At 46.2% G+C, this 21299-nt stretch overlaps 6 protein-coding genes across 6 annotated transcripts; 4 read left to right on the forward strand and 2 right to left on the reverse strand.

The window, feature by feature from the left end:
• Window positions 1-168: 168 nt before the first annotated feature.
• Window positions 169-4445, forward strand: CNBE2830 (hypothetical protein; the record flags this gene model as incomplete). The annotated part of the gene is made up of 13 exons (XM_770476.1): window positions 169-315; window positions 395-516; window positions 643-746; window positions 816-1217; window positions 1286-1731; window positions 1789-2013; window positions 2084-2267; window positions 2355-2694; window positions 2761-2884; window positions 2939-3367; window positions 3430-3582; window positions 3633-4172; window positions 4242-4445. 13 exons carry the CDS (start codon window positions 169-171, stop codon window positions 4443-4445), a joined length of 3420 nt encoding a protein of 1139 aa, XP_775569.1.
• A 533-nt stretch (window positions 4446-4978) lies between these two features.
• On the forward strand, window positions 4979-7668 carry CNBE2840 (hypothetical protein; the record flags this gene model as incomplete). The annotated part of the gene is made up of 8 exons (XM_770477.1): window positions 4979-5311; window positions 5366-5599; window positions 5667-5995; window positions 6118-6434; window positions 6550-6593; window positions 6668-6797; window positions 6865-7154; window positions 7216-7668. 8 exons carry the CDS (start codon window positions 4979-4981, stop codon window positions 7666-7668), a joined length of 2130 nt encoding a protein of 709 aa, XP_775570.1.
• Window positions 7669-7810: 142 nt separating this feature from the next.
• On the reverse strand, window positions 7811-9199 carry CNBE2850 (hypothetical protein; the record flags this gene model as incomplete). The annotated part of the gene is made up of 8 exons (XM_770478.1): window positions 7811-8023; window positions 8079-8506; window positions 8556-8652; window positions 8700-8785; window positions 8837-8850; window positions 8912-8934; window positions 8995-9005; window positions 9061-9199. 8 exons carry the CDS (start codon window positions 9197-9199, stop codon window positions 7811-7813), a joined length of 1011 nt encoding a protein of 336 aa, XP_775571.1.
• A 468-nt stretch (window positions 9200-9667) lies between these two features.
• Window positions 9668-16490, forward strand: CNBE2860 (hypothetical protein; the record flags this gene model as incomplete). Its single annotated transcript, XM_770479.1, has 33 exons — window positions 9668-10580; window positions 10636-10761; window positions 10817-11217; window positions 11264-11406; window positions 11456-11520; window positions 11573-11696; window positions 11748-11898; window positions 11947-12023; window positions 12078-12095; window positions 12144-12427; window positions 12488-12788; window positions 12842-12891; window positions 12963-13016; window positions 13068-13612; window positions 13667-13688; window positions 13737-13803; window positions 13850-13925; window positions 13999-14086; window positions 14136-14255; window positions 14307-14397; window positions 14447-14598; window positions 14640-14715; window positions 14762-14784; window positions 14821-15028; window positions 15096-15204; window positions 15258-15667; window positions 15719-15763; window positions 15841-15908; window positions 15964-15981; window positions 16039-16109; window positions 16183-16204; window positions 16259-16335; window positions 16407-16490. 33 exons carry the CDS (start codon window positions 9668-9670, stop codon window positions 16488-16490), a joined length of 5079 nt encoding a protein of 1692 aa, XP_775572.1.
• A 75-nt stretch (window positions 16491-16565) lies between these two features.
• On the reverse strand, window positions 16566-17920 carry CNBE2870 (hypothetical protein; the record flags this gene model as incomplete). Its single annotated transcript, XM_770480.1, has 9 exons — window positions 16566-16589; window positions 16644-16721; window positions 16771-16841; window positions 16895-16944; window positions 16985-17143; window positions 17198-17301; window positions 17343-17435; window positions 17490-17523; window positions 17580-17920. 9 exons carry the CDS (start codon window positions 17918-17920, stop codon window positions 16566-16568), a joined length of 954 nt encoding a protein of 317 aa, XP_775573.1.
• Window positions 17921-18150: 230 nt separating this feature from the next.
• CNBE2880 (hypothetical protein) lies at window positions 18151-19720 on the forward strand (the record flags this gene model as incomplete). Its single annotated transcript, XM_770481.1, has 12 exons — window positions 18151-18216; window positions 18272-18307; window positions 18357-18529; window positions 18582-18712; window positions 18762-18967; window positions 19026-19124; window positions 19177-19197; window positions 19242-19361; window positions 19423-19473; window positions 19542-19565; window positions 19614-19646; window positions 19709-19720. 12 exons carry the CDS (start codon window positions 18151-18153, stop codon window positions 19718-19720), a joined length of 972 nt encoding a protein of 323 aa, XP_775574.1.
• Between the last annotated feature and the right edge of the window lie 1579 nt (window positions 19721-21299).

Genomic DNA, 21299 nt, shown 5'->3' on the forward strand with positions numbered 1-21299 from the left:
GACGCGACGCAAGAATCAAAATAATAGAATGACGTGGCAAATTCAAGTGCGGGTGGTGCACTGGGTTGAAAGAAGATTAATTGTCTGCCGCCGGTGTATGAGCTGTCGTTTCTTCATCCTCCTTCTCTCCCCGCTCCTCCATCCTCCCATCCACCCAAAAGCCCAGGCATGGCCGCCACCTCACCGCACCTCACAAGCATCCCCCAGGCAGTCAGAGTAGCAGCAAGCATAGACCCATCCATAGACCCAGGCCTCAAACAGCAGGCTATCGATTACCTCACAAAAGTCAAGCAGCTGTCTGAAGAGACATGGCAGGTATGTATCCTTTTTTCCCCTGCAGCGTCTCTGCAATTCCCAGACACACATGTTTATCGCCATACAGGACTGTTTACAGCTCTATCTCCAGGGGGCAGGCGCTCCCGGGCCATCGACCACAGGCAGAGACGGCAAAGAAAAGCTTGAAACGGACATGAGGATGTTTTGCTTGCAAGTAGTCGATACCGTCTTGATTCAAAAGTGAGTTGTTGTTTTCTCTCCGCTTTGTCTTTGCACACATATCCTTGCCTCACGTCCCACGTCTCATTCTTCCATTTCCATTTTCGAACCGCTTGTAAAACTGGAGGAGGCTGACACTGCCAGCAGACCAGAAGTGATGGGTGCAGATGCGGTCCAGGGCATGTACGAGGCCATCGTCGAGTTTATCCAGGTCGAGTACATTGGAGGATCTTGTGAAGGCGGCCAAGGTTGTGAGTGTCACACGAGTTTTTTATCTTTTTGCGAGGCTTTGCGCATATTAACAACCTTTCTTGTCCTAGTCCTCCGAAATAAACTGGCGTTCACCATCTCCCAACTCTTCCTACGCGCATTTCCTTCACATATCCCCACCTTTCTCCATCCCTTCTTCGCCCTTCTTTCTCCTCCTACCTCTTCTCCCCCTAATCTCCATCCTCAACTCCTCACCATACGTCTACTCCTCGAAATCGCTCAAGAAATCCACGATACGACACTCAAAACGGCACGAATTATGACTAAAGAAAGACAAGAGCGGGATGGTGTGGTTAGAGATGTGATCAGGTCCAGCGGAGACGACAAAACAGCGGTGCAAGGAATGTTGGGAATCATTGAAAAGGGGTTGGAGCAGATGAACAGTGGAAACAGTTCAGATAAATGGGCAGAGGCGGTGGATGCGACTCTGAAAACATTGTCAGCCTGGATCCGTAAGTTTTTTGTCCTGTTTTTTGGAATGGGCGACTTGTAATATAAAAAATGTTAAACATCGAATTAGCTTGGATCGATCTCGGCGTCGCTCTCAATCCCACCACTCTTCCTTTTTATCACCGACTCCTCCATCAGCCCATTCTTTCCTTCCGTACTGCCACAGCAGGTATCTACCGTACACTCGTCGCCAAGGGCATCCAAGATCCTTCCTCCAGACTTCAAGTCCTCCGTGTTCTAGCGCCAGTAGCCGTCATTGATCCGCTAGAGACCGAAACAAGGGGGGGAAAAAGCGAAGAGGTTGCGACATTCAGAGCTTCTCTGGGTGTCGTCCTTTCCGCATACGGCGTCGCCTTGATTGGGATTTCTGATAACACGGAAGTTGCAGAACAGTTGAGGAATGAAGCAGAGGAAATGATGAACCCCGCCTTACCGCTGCTATTGAGGTTCTTGAGCGACAGGCAATACGAAGTGCCCTTGTCCGTCTCGCCCTTTGTTTCAGATCTACTCAGAATCGTGAGTATGGTTTTCTTTTCATTTCGGAATTTGTGATATTAATACACTACATGGCAGTACAAACGAATGTATAAACCGCCCAACCCGTCAACTAAAGCTGGCCAAGCACCATCCCCTCCATCTACTCTCCCACAATTGTCTCCTGAACGCCGTCAATTCTTAGCATCCATGTTAGATATCCTCATCAGGCAATTAGCATGGCCAGAGGATACCGAGTGGGAGGCGCCAGGCAACGAAGACGAGTTGGACGAGGATATCGCTGCTTTTAAAAATTTCAGAGGTGTACGTTTCGAAATCTCATTTGCTTTCAAGTTGTCACCGAACTCCAATGTGCTGATAAAAACCCGTGCAGTCCTGCCGATCATTCATCGAATCCATCGCTCAAATTGACAAGTCTCTCCATACGGAAGTCGTCGCAAGAATCGTGATTGCTACGCTAGATGCATATGCATCAGGCGGAGGAGCGGCTGCTGTACCTTGGCAGCAAGCCGAACTTGCTATGCATCTGGTGTACACTTTTGGCGAAGTGTCCAAAAGTACGTTTCTTGCCACCCACCACTCATTAGCACGACCAAGAAAAACATGCTGAACCCCCTGACTGACGACATTTCTCTTACGCGCAGATTCTACGCGGGCAGCATTCTACGAGCTTCCCCCGGAGATGGCCACCAAAGCCGCTCGAAACAAACTCCGTGCTGCTCAGGGGAGTGGTCGTACTACCCCTTCCTCATCCGACAATGTCGATCTCGGCCCCAGCTCTAATAACGACCGGTTGGAATATGAACAATTCCCCCTTTCGCCCTTGGGGCAGCTTCTTACCCGCTGTATGACGTCGGGTATCTCGAGCTATCCCCATCCGAGTGTGACCCTGCAGTATTTCGAGATTATTGTTCGGTACATTGAGTTTTGGAAAGCCAAGCCGGAAACATTGCCCGGATTGTTTGAGGCACTCTTGGATGGACAGTGAGTAAAACCGGTTCCGGGGTGGGGACAACAGGAGCGATAGGGCTGATGTGTGTTGATAACAAGGGGGATACATAACTCGGATGAGGGCGTCAGGAGACGATGTTTCTACTTGTTCTCAAAGTTGTGTAAAGATTGTAGGAACGATACTGTAGAAGGCATGGTTTCTCCAATCCTGGACAGCATGCGGGTGGGTATTTTTTTATTTTAAACCCTGAGGCAGTTCTAAAAGTTTTGTGTATAGGATATGATGGTAATCAACGCCGAACTACCACCTACCGACACACCTGATGAAGACCCTCTTATCAAGGCGACAACCGGCAAATCCTATGTTGCCGATCAATTATACCTCTTTGAAGCATCGGGCAATCTTGTATACTTGACCAAGGCAGATCCTGCCAAACAGATGGCGTTGCTCGAAGCGGTGGCAGGACCGCTTCTCAGCGGTCTAGGTTCAGGTGTAGAGAGAGCGAGGGTGGATGAAAATGATTTGCAAGCGGTGTTGCAAGTGCATCATCATCTAATGGCCTTGGGACATTTTGCAAAAGGTTTCCCTATAGTACCGGACAAGTTGGTAGAGCTGCTTCCCTACACGGGGCCGTTCAAACAGATGGCAGAGGCGCTTTTACAGGCTATAGAAATTCTGAAGAGGCGTCGAGTAGTTCGAGATGCGGTGAGTTTATATAAATTCCGTTTATCAATATAGCCCACAAAACGCTTATTCCCACATTGCAGGCTCGATTTGCATTTTCTCAATTCGCCAACGCTATCGGCACGCCAGTCGCCGAGCTGGTTCCGCGCTTTGTGTCTGCAGTTGTGACAGAGTTTGAACCTTCCGAGTTGGTCGACTTTTTGCTCTTTTTGCAGTTGCTCATGCACCGGCTTCAAGTAAGTTTTTTATAACCCTGGATCACACTCGTTGTTGACAGCGACATTAGGGAAGTACATTCGAAACCATGGACATGCTCCTCCTTCCCTTGCTGTCTCGAATTTTCACTGTGCTTCAACAACCTGTCACTGGCACCGACGAAGCCCAGGTGCACGCTCGTTTGAAGGACGCCTATCTGGCGTTTTTCACGTCTCTTATGAACGAAAACCTTGACGGCATCTTCATTACCGACCGCAACAAACCCGAGTTTGAAAACGTATTGACAACTCTCTTCAACTTGACTCAAGATTACTCTGACGGCGCATCCCAACGACTTGCGTTTGGATTCTTCTCGAGGAGCGTTATCGCTTGGGGTACCAGTCCTGAAGCCGCAGCAAGGCCGTCGGTTTTTGCGGAAAGCGCAATGGCGTCGCAAAGTAAGATGGTATCTGGTGGTGGCACAGCACAGCCAAACGCCCATGCTGTTACTCAAGAGCAAAGGGCGAAACAATGCCTTCCTGGATACGAAAACTTTATCTATCAAAGATTGCTGCCAGCGGCTTTTGAAGTTCCGGCCAACAGTCAATTCAACATCCGTGGAGGACAATTGGTAAGCAAATTTTCATGCCTCTCCTGCCATATGATGCTTCACTAAACTCCAAACGCCTTTGTGTGGTAGATTGTGCACGAAGCTGCCGTGCTGGTTAGAAATACTGTTCAAGCTCGGGGTCAAGAAGCGATCGATTTTATGCTCAGTGATCTCTTACGGAGACTCAATTGCCCCTCAGATATTGCAAATCAGCTGATTGCCAGTTTGACTACTCAACAAGCAAAAGACTTTAAAAAGACGTTCTTTGACTTTATCAAGGCCATGAGAGGGTGAAGAATTGCATGAGTGCTGGGCGGGAGGGCTTTTCTAGGGTAAGGAGGAGGGGAGAGATCTATTGTCAGGGGGATACTTTTGTGATGCCCATATAACGAACTACGGTAATATGAAAGGGAGGAGTTGTCCATTGCATATAGTCATCCATTCACATCATATCTTGAAGATTTTTTGCATTCATTCGATATGCATCTGCTACATGCATCATGCCATTTGGTGGTGGGAGCAGCTCTAGTATCAACGACAAATTACACTTGAATATATCAAAGTATATTAAGAGACGTGGACCGCAAGTGGATAAGACATGGGTGAGCTGCGTGGGAACGCGGAGCGCGGATGCCCACCGTTCGTATCTGATAAGAAACATGAGATAAAAAGATCCGCCCGGGGAATTCCAACTCCGCTGTACTGTACGTGCGTCCGAGTCAGCACTTCGCTCCCCAACGAACGAACGCACTCCAAGATCCATTCATTTCACCCTGAGCAAGTCTCTTCCATTTCTCTTCTGGTCTTAACTCCATACACGAACCAACATGATCAGAAAAAACGTTTCGAGAGCGGTGGGACAACGCTTGCATCTCCCGTCCTCAAACCCTTCTCTCTCGTCTGGAACGAGAACCACAAGAACAACAATCTTACTGGGGGCAACCCAAACATTTCCTTTTTGTTTACGCCATCATATCCATTGTACATCATTGAAAAACGCGACGCCGCTTATTAGTGAAGTCAAACTCCCCCATGACCACGCGAGCAACCCACCAGCTGCGCTGCCACCAGCTCCGACAGACCTCTTAGAGCTGTACCGTGGTCTTGTGGCTGCGGGCCGCCTGAATTGGGACGATGAACAGGTGCGATGTGTGATGAAAGTACGTCTGCATCGATGCTTTTCCCCGATATTTCTTTGCTAAATCCATCGTTAGCTGCGGCAACTGCTCGACACTCTTCGTGATTATTCGCCACCGCTCGAACTCGTGGCTAAACTGAACCCCTCGGCTCCATATATCGCTCAGCAAAAGGAGCAGACATCTTGGTGGAAGGGGAATAGGAATATGGGAGAACACTTAGGGTTTAGCAAAACCAATGGCGAGGTCGAGAAAAGGTTGGTCAAGGTGCTCAGTGGCGAAGAGGAGCTCGCCAATCTCAAGACCCCAAAAGTATGCGGCCCTTCCTTTTCTTTTCGTCTGTCCTGTTTTTTGATGATGGTGGCTAATATTTCCAAAGGGTATCCTCCTCACTGGGCCGCCCGGGTCAGGGAAGTCTTTACTCCTGTCCCTTTTTTATCAACTGCTGCCTATCTCAAAAAAACGTATCCACTATCACGCCTTTACCCTAGCCCTGTACAAGGAAGTCTTTTCAGAGATGAACCGTCGTAAGTCCTCCGACGAGGAAGAATGGGAAAGAAAAGCGAGAAACAAAGAACTGGCTGGAAGAAAGGGCTGGAAATCAGTTTTCGCCGGTGGGCGATGGGATGAAGAAGGCAAAGAAAGGTTAGTATGGGCCAAGGAAGAGGGCATGGCATTCAACAGTACGTCTCTTGTCGCTTCCCAATGGCATCCCTAGTTGACCCCGGCAAAAGTCGCCCGGAGAATGATCCTGGAATACACTGTGCTCTAGTGAGTCTTTTTTTTCCTTTTTTTAATTGCAAAAGAATTAAAAAAAACCAATTACACAGCTTTGACGAATTCCAATTAATCGATGCATCGTCCGCAGCTCTCATTAGAGACGTACTCTCGTGGTATTGGCGACTAGGAGGTGTTATTGTTACTTGTTCAAACAGAGTCCCGGAGGACTTATACCACCATGGTGTGCAAAAGGAGCGCTTAGCAGGCTTTTTGGATGCTCTCAAGGCCAGATGCGAAGTTGTGCAGGTAGATGGTGGAAGAGACTGGCGAAGAGAGATAGAAAGAGGCGACCAAATTCGGTGGTTTCATAGCAAGCAGCAACTTGAGTTTGAAAGGGCTTGGTCAGCTGCGCTCGAGACACAAGAATGTTCGTCTAATACCGTGTAACGATCCACGAATCATTGTTCGATGTTGCTGATCATCTGCAGTAAAGCAAAAGCAAATACAGGTATACGGGCGCACTCTGACTATACCTCAGGCAGCAGGCAACACTTGTCGGTTCACATTCTCCCAGCTTTGTGAAGAGGTAAGAACAACTAGTCCATTATGACAGTCCATAACGGCCTTTTTCACGATTGCTTATCTTTCGTACCACAACAGGCCCTAGGCCCGGCAGATTATCTTGCCTTGGTATCCACATTTTCAACCTTTTTCATTGACGAGGTCCCCACTTTATACCTACGTCACAAAAATGAAGCAAGGAGACTGATAAATCTCATCGATGCCCTTTGTAAGACAAATTTTTTACCGAATTTCTCCATGCTGTTCATCAAGTTCACACCCATAACACGCAACAGATGAGTCGCGCTGTCAAGTTTTTTTGCGTTCACCATCAACGCCTTCAACGTTGTTTTTCCCTGATGCTCTTAATCTTTCCTCCCAGGAGGAGGAGACGTTGACTAATGAGAGGATGATGTCAGCAGAATCCCTCTCTGCTACCATCCAAGTTCCGTATCGCCCAAACGTTAGCTATTACAATAATCTCTCTCCAGCTCAGCGGGATAGAGAAGCAACTGAAGAAAAGCGAAAAGGAACTTCGTTTAGTGTGCTTGGTATCTGGACAGGTGAAGATGAGAAATTCGCCTACGTAAGTAATGTTCTGTGAATCAGTCAGTGAGATGAGGAAAAAAAATATCTAATGATTGCAGAAACGAGCTGTGTCGAGGCTTATTGAAATGACTTCGTCACCTTCTTATGCGGTAGAAGAATGGGCCCCGTTGGAGCCAACACTACGCAGCTGGGAGGGCCGACCTCATCCACCTGGTGGCGCATCGAAAACTTACAAACAATTGGCCCCATCACCGTCCTATGAGGTCGAAGATGAGACAAACATAAACATAGATAGTCGTGTCGTCATTGAAAGATGTGACAGCTATCATCATCCGATCAATAACGAAAGCGAGGAAAGGAAGAAGCTTTTTAAGAAGGATGGTGATCGGAAACCCCCAACTCCCATCCACGAGCAACACATATGGGGAGTGGTTGACCAATGGGGTGAGAAGGCCGGCCGGTGGGGGCGCGGCGTCAGGGCATTCTCACCGGACCCGGCGGCTTCAGGAGTCTCATGCTCTTGTGGAAAGGAGAGAAGTTGCGGGCAATGATCATGATACACGAATGATAAGTACATTGGATCCTGTCTATAGCATCATATACGTCACATGGCTAACCAGTATCTTCCATTGTTCCCTTAACAAACCTTGAACTTTACAGTTTCTTTCATATTCAAATACACTAGTCTGCCGATCATTTCATTTGTTGGAAGGCTGAGCAAGTGGGAATCAGCACTTCCTGAAAGCTTTCTCTCTCAGTCCATAAGGCCCAAAAATTTCGGAGCTTATTACCCAGAGGTTTATCCATTTTGGCTTCGAGAGCGCTAAGGCCGTCTTTGGTAGGGGATCCATCAACAATGGACACAAGGCGGGTAAGCCATGTAATGACATGTAGATCTGCTAGGGACTAATTATTGTTAAGAGCTTTGCCCCTTAATTGATAAATAGAATATGCAGCTTACAATTTGATCTCCCAAGAAGTAAGGCTCTTCAATCATCTCCTCCAGCTTGCCAAATACCTCCGGCAAACGCTCCGTCCAAGTTTTGAGAGAGATATCAAAAAACTGTCTCAGCTTCTCCTCTCCAGCTTGACCGTGATAGAGCTGCCACACATCTTCGCTGGATCTCAGTTTATCTTGCAAAAATTGGACAATCTTTTGCTCGAAGGTGAATGAGCCTTCTTTCGAGGCTACAGAAGATTCTGAAGCAATTTTTTGAGCCTCAGCAAGATAGCTCTGAAGAGCCTCCCGTCTAATTGCGAGAGACTTCCCTGGGCCAGACCGTAACTTGCGTTTAAGTTCTTCATTATTCAATGCCGACAAAGCTATGAAGTTGGGATCCACAATCGGACGATGGACAAGCTCGATCACTGAGTCAGATAATGCCTTGCCTATTTAACAGAGTCAGCCTTTAATGACATGACGTGATCTGTGACTGACCATCGATAGTAGCTGGGGTCAATGTGGGTGCAGGCTTATCTGATGAGGTGTTCGCAGTATGGGAACTACGTGCTTGGTCAAGGAAATCACAAATGCTCTACATATATCAGCACTGAGCTCTTCCCTCCTGATTGCAAAACCTACAACGGTATCTCTTAATGAACGGTATCTGGTGTTCACGCCAGAACCTATAGTCTCTAAAGTAGGAACGATCAAAGTCGGGACCGTACCTAAACATATCAGCGAAATACCTCCACTTGATTGTGAGAGACACCCCTCACCATTTATGTTGATTCTAACGCGATATAATGGTCAGCATCTTTGAACAACCCCTGGTGTTAATGAAAGCTACCCACTTCAGATAGGATGGGCTAAAATTCTGTTTCAATTTGGTTAGCGATCGGGCGAAAGTGTAAGTATATCGATAGCTATCGCTTACCTCGCCCTTGGCTTTGGCGAGAAAGGTCAGCCTCTATGGATGGCAATAGTGAGGACGAACACTTACTGATGTCGACATATTTGACAATATATTCGTCTTCGGAGTAACCCTTTTCATAAAGGCAGAGCCTGGGGACTGTGGACCAGACTGAGGAGGGCCAAGAATAGAGAACAGCTCTGGGGATATTCTGTTGTTCTGTGGTCATGGTGGATGTAACAGGTAAAGACTGTAGGAAGGATAGGTGGAGGATGGATTGTGTATTTGGATGCGATAACAACGAAGGCTTTCTCTGCTCTTCTTATATGCGGCGGTCCGTCAGCTGACTGAGGTTACTGCTGGGTTGATGATGATGCACGTTACGTCATAATCATTCTGCCCTCCGGCGGCACATGCTGAATGAGCGGGCGGATCCGAGGTCTATCGGCGATGTCCGAAGCACATTTTTTTCGTCATTTTCAGTCAGTCACCGATCCCCCCGCATGGCGGTTTACTGCACTTATAAGTTTACATTCACGAAATTAATTTCGTAAGATGGCATTTTTGTCTCCTTGTAACTCTATTTTGACCTCATTGATCTTTCCTCCTTCTTCCTTCCCCCTATTATCCTCAACCACATATACGGCATAAACTAGGTCCCTTATTTATTAAACCCAGGAAGGGCACCTCTTTCATCATGTCCCATGTCCTGCCCATCGCCTCGACCGCCCTCATCCCTTTTACTACCCTCACTTCCTTCACCATCTATCTCACCACCCATTCCTCCTCCCCCATCAAGCGTATTATCCGTCAGCAAGACATTGCTTTGCCAGTCCATAATGGGGAAGCTTTGGACGGCACTTTAGATGACAAGGATGCGTTTGACATTGACGACCCCGTCGTCTGCGAAGACGGAACTCCTGTAGAACCGCAGCAATTTTGGATTTCGATGTGGAAGCGGAAGCTTGCTGTCATTGGCTTGATGATCCCTCCTCTCATATGTAACGTCCTTCTTCTCATTTTCAGTCTACTAGCTCCGTCAAATGATGTTGAGAACCGACAAAGAAATATCATTCTTCCAGCATTGCTTCTTCCTTCACAAGCTGTTACGTTGCTTGTCGGCTTCTGGCATTTATCTCAAAATGAAGTTTCATCACATTGGCCAACAACAATACATAATGCCATTGATATCTTCACTCAGTTTATCATCCTCGCCTTCTTGGCTCTTCTGCCATCTAGCCCCTTACCGTCGTCGCCTGCATCACCCGAGGTGTTCGGAGCAGCACTTCCCAATACATACAGTTCTTCACTGGCTTTCATGAAAGCTCTTCTACCAGTCTTATACTTGCCTCCCCTGGTAGCGATTCTTTCGGTACGACGAGGTCCTCCCCTTTATCTACCTTTTGACGCCATCTATCCCTCCAAAATCGTCAGTTCAGTCCCTCCTGACGCTCAGTCTCTCGATCCTCAAAAAGCCAATGTCAGTCCGGAAGTGCAAGCAACCATTCCCGAATGGCTTTTATTTGGTTATGCGACCGATGTAATTCGCAAGGGATATGTTTCAGAAAGTTTGGATGTATGGGATTTACCTATTTTACCGAGGACACTCCGTAAGGCTTTGTTTCATAAACGGGAATATCAGTTTCTAATCTTAAATGTCAACAGGGGCTTTATATCAATATAAAAGAATGAAGCGGGCCTACGGGAAGACCAAAGGACGTCGTGGACGAATGGAAGGTTTCAATCTTCTGCTCACTGTCGCCCGGGTTAACTCTGGACTTCTTTGGGCTCGTAGGCAACTCTTTTCATTGATATACGGGAAAAAGCTGACACAATGGTGCTTCAGAAACGTTGCTTGCAGCGGCGACCGCTTTTGGGTATTATCTTCCTCATTATCTTCTGAAACTGTTCATCAACTTTTTGGAAAACGATCCTGCGCGGGCTGAGCCCGCTTGGGGCTGGCTCCTGTGCTTCGGCCTTTTCACCTCCAATGCCCTCATTTTTATAGCCTCTGGAGTCACATGGTCCATTTGCACAACTTATCTCCAGGGAAAAATCCGGCTTCAACTCAATACTATGTTGTTCAAGAAAACTTTGTTGAAGAAGGACATTGCTGCGAGTAGTGGTGATAAAGGGCAAGTGGGTGGAGTGCAAGAAGAAGCGGCCAAGGATAAGAAGAAAAAGGAGGAAAATGGAGAGAGTAATGCAGAGGATGAAGAGACCGTTACCTCAAAGACGCAAATTATGGTCGGTAATCCCTGTTCTACTGAGAAGCTTGCTTAACTGTTTGCAGACTCTGTTCACCGTCGACGTTGACAGGGTCACTGAATTCGTTTTCCATCGTATGTTGGTCTGTTACTGTGTCTGGCCAATCCCAATTGCTGATAATCTTATCCCAGTCTTCGCTGTTATTGATGCGCCTCTCGAAATTGTCGTGTATGTTAACTCACTGGGCATCTATATTCTGACTCACACTACCTATCAGCGCGAGTGTCTTTGTCTTCAAGTTGTTGGGCATTTCGGCTATGTATGGTTTGCTTACAGCCATTCGTAAGTGGGCTTTGAAGTGCCCTCTTGCCACATCAGACTCACCCATATTCAGTCTCTCTTCCTTTGAACCATCTCGCATCTAAGATTGTTGTTAGAGCTCAGGAAAACCTCATGAAGACACGAGACCAGAGAACAGCCCTGATGAACGAAATTCTTCAAGGTATCAGGATGCTCAAGTCAGTTTTTTCTTCCTGGATATCATGTCCAGAGCTCACGTTACTCAATAGGTTCATGGCCTGGGAACGATCTTTTGAAAGCCGGGTTCAAACAATCAGACGAAACGAACTTTCTTGGCAAGCAAGAAACTACCAAATCGAAGTAGCGTTCAACTGTATTTGGGCTTTGACGCCAGTGGTGGTCACTGTTGTCTCATTCTTGGTAAGTGTCATGAGTGAAACAGCATGAGCTTATGTCCATTATCCACAGCACTATACTCTTGTGAGGGGCCAACAGCTTACACCATCTGTTGCCTTTACTTCAGTAGCTGTCTTTGCCGAATTGAGGTACGTGCAACTTTGATATTCACAATAACCAGTAAAAACTGATTGGTGATACAGATATGCGTTGAATGCCATGTAAGCATAGCCCCCCATTTAGTGACTTAATCTAATGATCAATATTAGCCCGGAAACTTTTATACAAGCTTTACAAGGTTTCGTTTCTTGTCGACGCATTGAAAAGTATCTATGTCTTGACGAGGTCGCTGCCATTGAAGAAAACGATGGCGAAGGTGATATTGTGCTTTCCTCCGCAACCTTCACTTGGCCTCGGGATGAAACTGCTTTTGAGAATGGACTCGTCATCGACGCGGTTTCTAATGCGGCTACTCCCAAGACTGCATTCACTCTTGCTGATCTTAATCTTCGATTTCCTAAGGGCAAGCTATCACTGATCTGTGGAAGGCTAGGTAAGTTCACTATTCGGCGATAATAAACTCGTATGCAGTATATCTAACGGCATTGTCAAGGGTCCGGGAAGTCTCTTCTTTTGGCAGGTCTTCTTGGTGAGGCAGATCTCCTTACTGGACACGTCGTTTGCCCTCGCTCTGCACCCGATGCGATGAGTAAGGGATCGGCAAATCCATCAGAAGATCTCTGGATTGTGCCGAACATGGTCGCCTATGTGCCCCAGCAAGCATGGCTTCAAAATGCGTCGATCAAGGAAAATATTATCTTCTCATCACCTTGGGATGCAGAGAGATACCAGCAGGTAATTGAAGCATGTTCTCTGCTGAATGACCTGGATATTCTTGAAGACGGAGACGAGACGTAAGTCACGACAATATGTAGAGGTTATGTCTTGTACACTGAAACCATCAAAGCGAAGTAGGGGAGAAAGGCCTCAACCTCAGTGGTGGTCAAAAAGCACGAGGTAAGGATTTTTTTGGGTTGGGACCCTTACAGATTTCATGGAGTAATAATGCCAATGTTACTTTGTTGCAGTATCACTCGCCCGAGCCATATACAGTCGGGCAGGTGTACTTTTCCTTGACGACGGTGAGTATTCTATTGAAAACCAACCATGAATCGAATTGACATGATATTTAGTACTTAGCGCCGTCGATGCCCATACAGCTCACGCAATTATGACCAACTGTTTACAAGGCCCCATCGTAGAGGGTCGGACAATACTTATCGTGTCTCATCACACAGCTCTTGTTTCCCCAGCCGCCGCCTATATAGTGGCCCTGGAAAATGTAGGTTCCGGTTTTTCCTTCACTACCGTGGTCATTTTTCTGACTAAGCGATGTCAGGGCGACGTCAAATTTTCTGGTACTAGGGAAGAGTTTGTGGCCTCGAATCTGAGTGATGAACTGGATGAGGAAGATGCCCAAGCAAGGCCCACTGATTCTGAACAAAAGGAGGAGAAGACAGTTGAAGAAAACTCTATACAACTCACAAATAAAAGCGTCCTTAATCTTAGCGGTGCATGCGCTGAGAGTGCAGCGCCAGACTCTGAAACTAGCTCTCTTGCTCCTGAGGATGACAAAACCATAGTTAACTCAAAGCAAAAAACTCCCCGGAAGCTCATTGAAGACGAAAAGCGCGCACGAGGCAGGATAACCTGGACAGTTTGGAAAACATACTTCAGTGTAAGTACCGATCCAGGTTGAAGGTGCAGAGTACTTGGACTAACCCGTATACAGGCTCTCGGTGGGCCTATATGGTGTAAGTAAAGAGATTCCGTACATTTTACGGGATCTGACCACCTATCAGGGTCATTGTTTATTTTGTCTCTGGGGATGGCAATGCTTGTTCCGGTAGCGGAGAAGGGATGGCTAGGGTGAGCACAGTACTCGCCATAATGAGAATTGCTAATAGCAGAGCAGATACTGGACTGGGTCAAGTTTATCTTCTTCAGAGGGTGGTCATACCACCCGTTATTATGTTATGGGGTATTCTGTGGTAAGTCCATTGATCGAATCTTATAATGAGATAATCTGGTGATTGAAGTATAAAATGATTGAAATATTGTTAGATCACAATCGCAGGGGTATTTGCCTCCAACTTGCAGTACTGCATAATATATTTCGGCTCGCTTCAAGCCAGCAGAAGACTTCATAATTGTACGTCTCTCTTGGGATACTCGTCAGCATTCACTGACTATTTTTTAAGCTATGCTGAAATCAGTTTTGTTTTCAACTCTGCGCTTCCATGACACAACAAGCCGAGGACGGCTACTTAATCGTTTTGGTAAAGATATCGAAGGGCTTGACTCCAGTACAGCAGACAATTGTTGGTGTACTGTATCATCATGTTCAACCTTATGCTAATGATGCCAATTAGTTGTGCGTAGTGCGGCATACGGCCTCAATGTCGTAGTCACATTCATTTCCATCACTTATGTGGGCGGTCTCCCTTTTGTCATTGCTGGATGGTCCGTTATTAAGACAATCTCTTAGCAAAAAGTGCTGACGCCAATTTAGTGTTGTATTGATTGTCTACTATCAAGCCGGGTCAATTTACGGGCAAACTTCACGGGATATGCGGCGCTTAGACTCCGTGACCCGATCGCCTTTGTACTCGCTATTTGGAGAGACTGTCTCTGGTGTTGCTGTTCTTCGTGCATTCGGTGCTAGTAAGTATACTAACTAAGCATCGCTTTTTATGAAGTTAAAGGATCTGTAGGTAACATGGCTTTGAAAAATATGATGAAACTCGCGGACACGAATCTTCTTGCTTTTGCCTGGTCTTGGTAAGGCAGATTTTGTTGTCTCGGTATGATGCTGATTTGATATCAGGACTGTTAATCGCTGGTTGTCGGGTAAGTAGTAACAAACTGGACTATGCAGTTACATAGCTGACTACAGGCTAGCGCGTTTCAATCTTCTAAGCGCGGTTTTGGTTGGTTTGACTGCAGTTGCCGTCCTTATCGCTCCAAATGTTGATGCGGCCATGGGCGGCTTTGCTCTGGCATTTGCGGGGACTATATGTCATGATTTGCTTTTTGTTGTTAGGCGTTTCGTCCAGCTGGAGCAAAGTATGGTGGCGATTGAACGCTTGAAGGAGTAAGTTTTTTCCACTCATTTTGTAAAACGTAAACCAGCTTACCGCTGGCATCTTCCGTCACTGTAGGTTTACCGAGCTTCAACAAGAAGCGCCGGAATATATAGAACCTAGGCCTGCCGCTTCCTGGCCTGAACATGGATCTATTAAAGTCGAAAACCTCGTCGTTAAGTACGCTGTAAGTATGCCTCAAGCTCCTGCATTAGCTTTGATGCTCACTTGGGTCTGTAGCCTGACCTTCCTAGCGTCCTCCATAATATTTCTTTTGAAGTGTCTCCTCGACAGAAGATTGGCATTGTTGGTGCTACCGGTTGTGGCAAGTCCACATTGGCTCTGAGCTTCTTCCGTTTTGTTGAGGCGGCGGAAGGTCGCATTGAGATTGATGGGGTAGACATATCAAAAATTGGATTGACTGATTTGCGAAGTCGAATGACCATTATACCTCAAGACCCAACAATTCTGTCGGGGACACTACGCTCAACTCTCGATGTCTTTGACGAATATGACGATGTCGACATATACGCCGCACTCAGGAGAGTGCATTTGATCAAGGATGAAAACCCAGTGACTTCTCTGGATGAGCAAAATGACGTGGAAAACAGGAATAAAAATGTATTTGAGGACCTCTCGAATCCAGTCAGGTAAGTTAATCGTGTCGATTGTGTAAACCCTCCTTCTAATTAAGACATTAGCGAAGGAGGGGACAACTTCTCAAGCGGTGAAAAGCAGCTCATTTGGTGAGTAATTCGGTGTATTTTTCTTATGTTGAGCGACAAATGCCCCTGTTGAAGCTCTTGCTAATACTTTTTTTTAGCATGGCTCGCGCAATACTCAAAAGAAACAAAATATTATTCATGGACGAAGCGACTGCATCGATCGATTGTACGTCTGATTTTCTACGTGAACGACGCAATGCTGATTTGCTTCTTCAATGCAGATGAAACAGATGCATTAAGTAAGCTTGCAATTTTTTACTTCATACATAAAAAGTTGTCCTAATGTGATACATTAGTCTCTAAGACAATCAGAGAAGAGTTTTCGGATTCGACCATCGTGACAATCGCTCATCGCATTCATACCATAGTAAGTAACGCGCTTGCCCCTATTTCCCTCAGGCCAGCAAAAATTTGAAAGTCTGACCGATATCTATCTACAGATCGATTTTGACAAAGTATTAGGTATGTAAAGTGACGCGGATGACGGCGGATTCTAATACTGATAGATATTACCAGTCATGGATCGAGGTAACATTGCTGAATTCGCCAGCCCAGCGGATCTTTTACGGGACCACAAGTCTAGGTTTTATAGTGTAAGGTTTTACATCAGTTTGGTTGTGCTGCTACTATGAGATTGAGCTGACGTATATTATGCTCTACATAGCTGTGCAAGGCTACTGGCCGGACAGAGTTCAAGAACCTCAAAGAGATGGCTTTGGAAGCGGAGCGTAAACGGAAATCGGTTTGAGTTTTATTTTACACCGCATTGGAATTATCAGGTGTATGCATCTCGTATGCAACACAAATTGACGCCGAGTATCTCTCAACTGCTGCTTCCAATGATCGACTAAATGGATTTATCTCAATTAATATTGTTTTCGCAACGACCAGTCTCACTTACTTCTATATCGCTAGCAGTGATGGGGCATTCAAAGCTAGCGCTATTACTGACGGTAGGATCGATAGTAATACCCAGGATCTATACCAGCAGTCAGACGATTTATCAACTGAAAACAGGAAAAGCAGACCTTGAGCTTCAAATTCAAGTCATAATCAACAGTGATATCCTGTGCGGAACCACCGGAAATGCCACATTTTTCTGTCATCGAAAATCACCATGTGTTCTGCTAGCAATGGAAAGAGATGACTAACCGATGAGGTCGTTCAAAATTACCTTGTTAGGGTCTTTGGCGAGCGTGTAACTGGGTGATCAGCAGATGTACTTTCCGAGTACAGACATACTTGAGCGTAAAGGGAAAATTGAAGGTCGATTGTGTGTAGCCCTTGAAGTCAAGGTTGTACAACGTGCCGCCACCAAAAGTGTTCGTATTGTTGCCCGGATAGCGAGCTGTAGCGGTGATCTCTTTGAAGTTGGCATCGAACCAATTTGGGTTGGAAACACTACAGAGTTGAGCGTCAAATTCGTATTCATCTAGCACATATTGATGGCCTAACCTGATGCTTAGATCGAAGCTGACAGTCAGACCATCGGAAGTCAAAGATACAGGATCTGACCCGACAGTAACACTGTTAAGGGCCACGCTAGGCGGTCGAACGTACTGCACAGCTTTGAGCACGGTCTTCTCGCAACGGTACTCACCAGCAAAATGGCCAAAATAATGCTGATGATCACTAAGATCGCAATTGTCACGCAGCAGCAGCAGAACCGCAACGACGTTCTAATACCACCTCCCTGGATCAGAGTCAGTTTGAATTACTCATATTGGAAGTTGAAATTATCACTTACTCTCGACCACTGTTTACCTCTTTCGTCCTTCCTCCTGATAAATTTATCAGTATAATCGGAAGGAGGATATATGGTTGTAGGTGGTCTCACCAGACTCGAAGAATGCCGGTGCTTCTGGGCGGGGGTCCGAGCCCAGCAAAAGAGGTTGCTGGTCTGCGTAACCCAGAGCGACCGGGTTGAGCTCTCTCAGTGCTTTCATATCGAACGTTTCCTGGGACCTTTTCCGTGCTAGAGTCATTTAAATACTCTCCGGATGAAGGGTCTGTAGGGTATGAGGGGTATTGTAATTCCGCTTCGTACGGATTAGCATCATGATAGGCGTATGACTGGCCATACTGGGCACGAGCATCAGCGAAGCTGGCGTCGGAAGCGTACTGTCGCTCTTGGTGGGAATAAGAGTCATTGTAGGGGTCGTCGTACCGGGGAGACATCTTGAGGGAAGTTATCGAATATCACGCAAGTATGGCAAGAAGTGCGATATGTTGTAGTTGTTGTTGCGACGCGTAGAAAGAGATAGCTGTGTTATGAGTATTACATAATCATCCATTTCACCACTTCCCCTTTTCAGTCTTCGTTCTCTACGTTGGTTACCTGCCAGTGGTGTAAACAACAGTTTTTCCCTTGCTTTGTTCATTAACCACCCACAAAGGCAGCTTGCAGTATGTCTGGACCACCAGAGGAAAGCCTCAGGCATCTCATTCTAGCCAAACAGCGAGAAAAGGAGGCTGTAAGTTCTCAGCCTGTGATTCAAGGGAAACAAATGCAGCTGATGCACTTTTCAGGCTGAGCATCAGCGTCAAAAGGAAGCATTGCTGAAGGTAGGTCAAGGAATTGTACGTCATGGTATATTATATTGATGCAGTTCAGGAATCACAAAGAGACCATACTGCTGATCGTTTTGTTGGCGTCTCTGAGAATCTGGACGAGCGTCTTATTAAGACAACAGTTGGTTTAGTTACGCTTTCAGACTTCAAGAAAACAAAAGATGATTTAGAAGAGCAACAACGTAAGCTGGCTGCTCAGGTACAGTCAGAAAAAATGTGCGTTGATAGAACCTGTTATCTGTTCCGTAGACTGAACCACCCTGCATAGTGCCTCTGCCGCTAAGGTAAAAAAGGCAAGGAAGAAAGAAAGGACATCAAAACTATCCTTCGCAGACGAGGAGGAAGAAAATGAAGATGAAACTTCGACGGGAGGAGTAAAAAGGCTCAGAGAAGATGAAGGTATGTTGGTAATTTCACCATACGTAAGAACATGACTGACATCGTATAGGTGACGCACATGTTAGAAAGAAGTTTACGAAAAACCCTGGAGTGGACACTTCGTTCTTGCCAGATAGAAACAGGGAATTGCAAGAGGCCGAGGAACGGGAAAGGCTCCGTAAAGAGTGGTTAGAGCAGCAGGAAAAAATCAAGGCAGAGTCAATTGAGATTACTTACTCGTACTGGGATGGTAGCGGTCATCGAAAAGCCGTTGAGGTGAGCTTGGAACAAGCATGTGCAGTGGTGGTGGATTCTGAAACAGTTATTCGATCAGTGTAAAAAAGGAGACGACATTGCTACATTTTTAGCTAAATGTCGCCAACAATTTCCAGAATTGCGCGGGACTAGCGTGGAGAATCTCATGTATATCAAGGTATATTGGAAACTCACAATGAGGTTATGCATGCCAGCTAACCCTTGCACAGGAGGATCTAATCATACCACATGTATGTCGCTCTCCTCGGAGCAAGTAGCTGATACACTTGGCAAGCATTATACTTTTTACGACTTCATAATAAACAAAGCACGGGGGAAATCTGGGCCGCTTTTCAACTTCGACGTACATGATGATGTCCGTCTCATACAAGACGCTACTGTCGAGAAAGATGAGGTGCGGATGCTCCTATTTTCACCAACGGGAATGAATTGCTTGCTCACTGGTACGCATTTAGTCTCACGCAGGCAAAGTTGTGGAGAGGTCGTGGTATAATCGATTCAAACATGTGGGTTTTTTAAATTACTATATATTACAACCGCGTGCCTATATCACTCATTCGAATGCTCTTCGCAGATCTTTCCTGCATCTAGATGGGAGGTGAGATATTTCAGCTTAAAATAACGCAGACAGATTAACAGATTTCAGGTTTATGACCCAGACAAGGACTACGGCTCCTATGTAAGTCTTTTTTCTTCATTTTTTTCGAAACATTTCCCCATTAATGTTGACATTGACTGTAGCGGATCGCCTGAGCAGTAATCTTGTTGCGGCTTTCCGGACTTCTTACTTTTTTTTTTCTTTTGCTTGGCCCTCAAATACACTTGCTGGTAAACATGACCAGGCGTATGATCCAGTATTGCAAAAATTGGCAATGTGATTATTTTATGTATGTTATATCATGGGTCCAAAGTAAAAATAAATGATCAGCAGATCATTTTTCGCTCTATGTGCACGATTCTCCTGCTGCGAGGTTCTTCCACTGCAAGAATTGTTCCTTGCGCTATGAATAGATGACAGTGTTGGTGGAAATTAAAAAAAGAGGTGCATACCTATATATTTGTGTTTTTTTGGCTTTATCTTCTTTGATTCTTTCGTGATTTAAACGTGCAAATTGTAAAAAGTCGCCGGACAGGCCCTTTATTATTATCTAACAGAATTTATGTAAGAAACCTGCCGTTACACTTTCCTTTCCTCATTAACATCGGCCAACTTCCAGCTTCTGTGTCCTCTGATTTTTTGCAGTATCAGAGACATCCTCGCTATCAGCTGCCCTCCCCTTCCTTTCCCAGCTCCTTCTTCCATCGGGGGGTAACTTCCCCTTCGGTTTTCTCCTCCAACAGACCACCGCTAGAGATGACCAAGTGTTTGAATACCCCACCGGCGAGCAAGCAAGGGTATGGAGAGAGCCGAGTCACTGACGCCGCGCGAAGTCAAAGAGCGAATCTCCCGTTCCGCGACGATTAGCAGTGGTGAACCAGGTACCATGTTGATGTAGAGTAAAACTTGAGGTCGTAGTCGAAATGACATATCCATTTTGCTCTATGGATGCTGACATCCTTCCTTCGTTGCTCTTTTTTCAGTGTGAGGTTCCGGAGTCAAAATACTGTTGGGATCCCTTGGAGGGATGTGTAGAGAAGAAACATCAGCCCATTGTGTCGGGCATGGTAATGGGGGCATCGACCAGGGCAGAGTTCCTCATGACCCATACGGTTGGGATGGTAATATGTGGGGCAGGTGGGGTGCTTGTAGCAGGGAATGAGTGTGCGGTCGTGGAGGCTGGTCGAAACAAAAGCGTCGTCGAACACAACTGGTGGGTAACCATGCATTCTGTCTGCCCTTAATATTGATTAGCCATTTGCGTCCAAGGATACTACAGTCTTCTACTATGAATTCCGCTCAGCGTTCCCCATTCCTTCAAGTAGTCTCTCTCGCTGATGTTCCTATATCTTCTCCCACCTTGCATGTTGTGTCATGAATGGACCTTCCTCAACTGACTCTGGGAACTCGGGAGTTGCTGGAATACTTTGTTCAGACTTTGATGAGTGCGATGGCCATCCAATCCGCCTTCGATTGCTCGCTCAACTGCTCTGACAATTGGTTCAACATCACCAGATGACATCACCCCCATCTGGAAGGGCAGAAGAAAGCCGGTTTGAAATGACTTTGAAAGTGGCGGTGAGAACGGCCTTTGTACGTGGGTCAAGCAAGACATGATGGGTAACTCTCTTGCTTTATTTTGAAATACTTAATTAGATTTTTTTTTGACCGGTTCGTTTGCCGCCGCCGTCGATATTTAAATAAATAAGTAACAACCATCGGCAAGAGCCTGAG

This window comes from Cryptococcus neoformans, chromosome 5 (genome assembly GCF_000149385.1).
Source record: "Cryptococcus neoformans var. neoformans B-3501A chromosome 5, whole genome shotgun sequence".
In the NCBI taxonomy this organism is placed as follows: domain Eukaryota; kingdom Fungi; phylum Basidiomycota; class Tremellomycetes; order Tremellales; family Cryptococcaceae; genus Cryptococcus; species Cryptococcus deneoformans.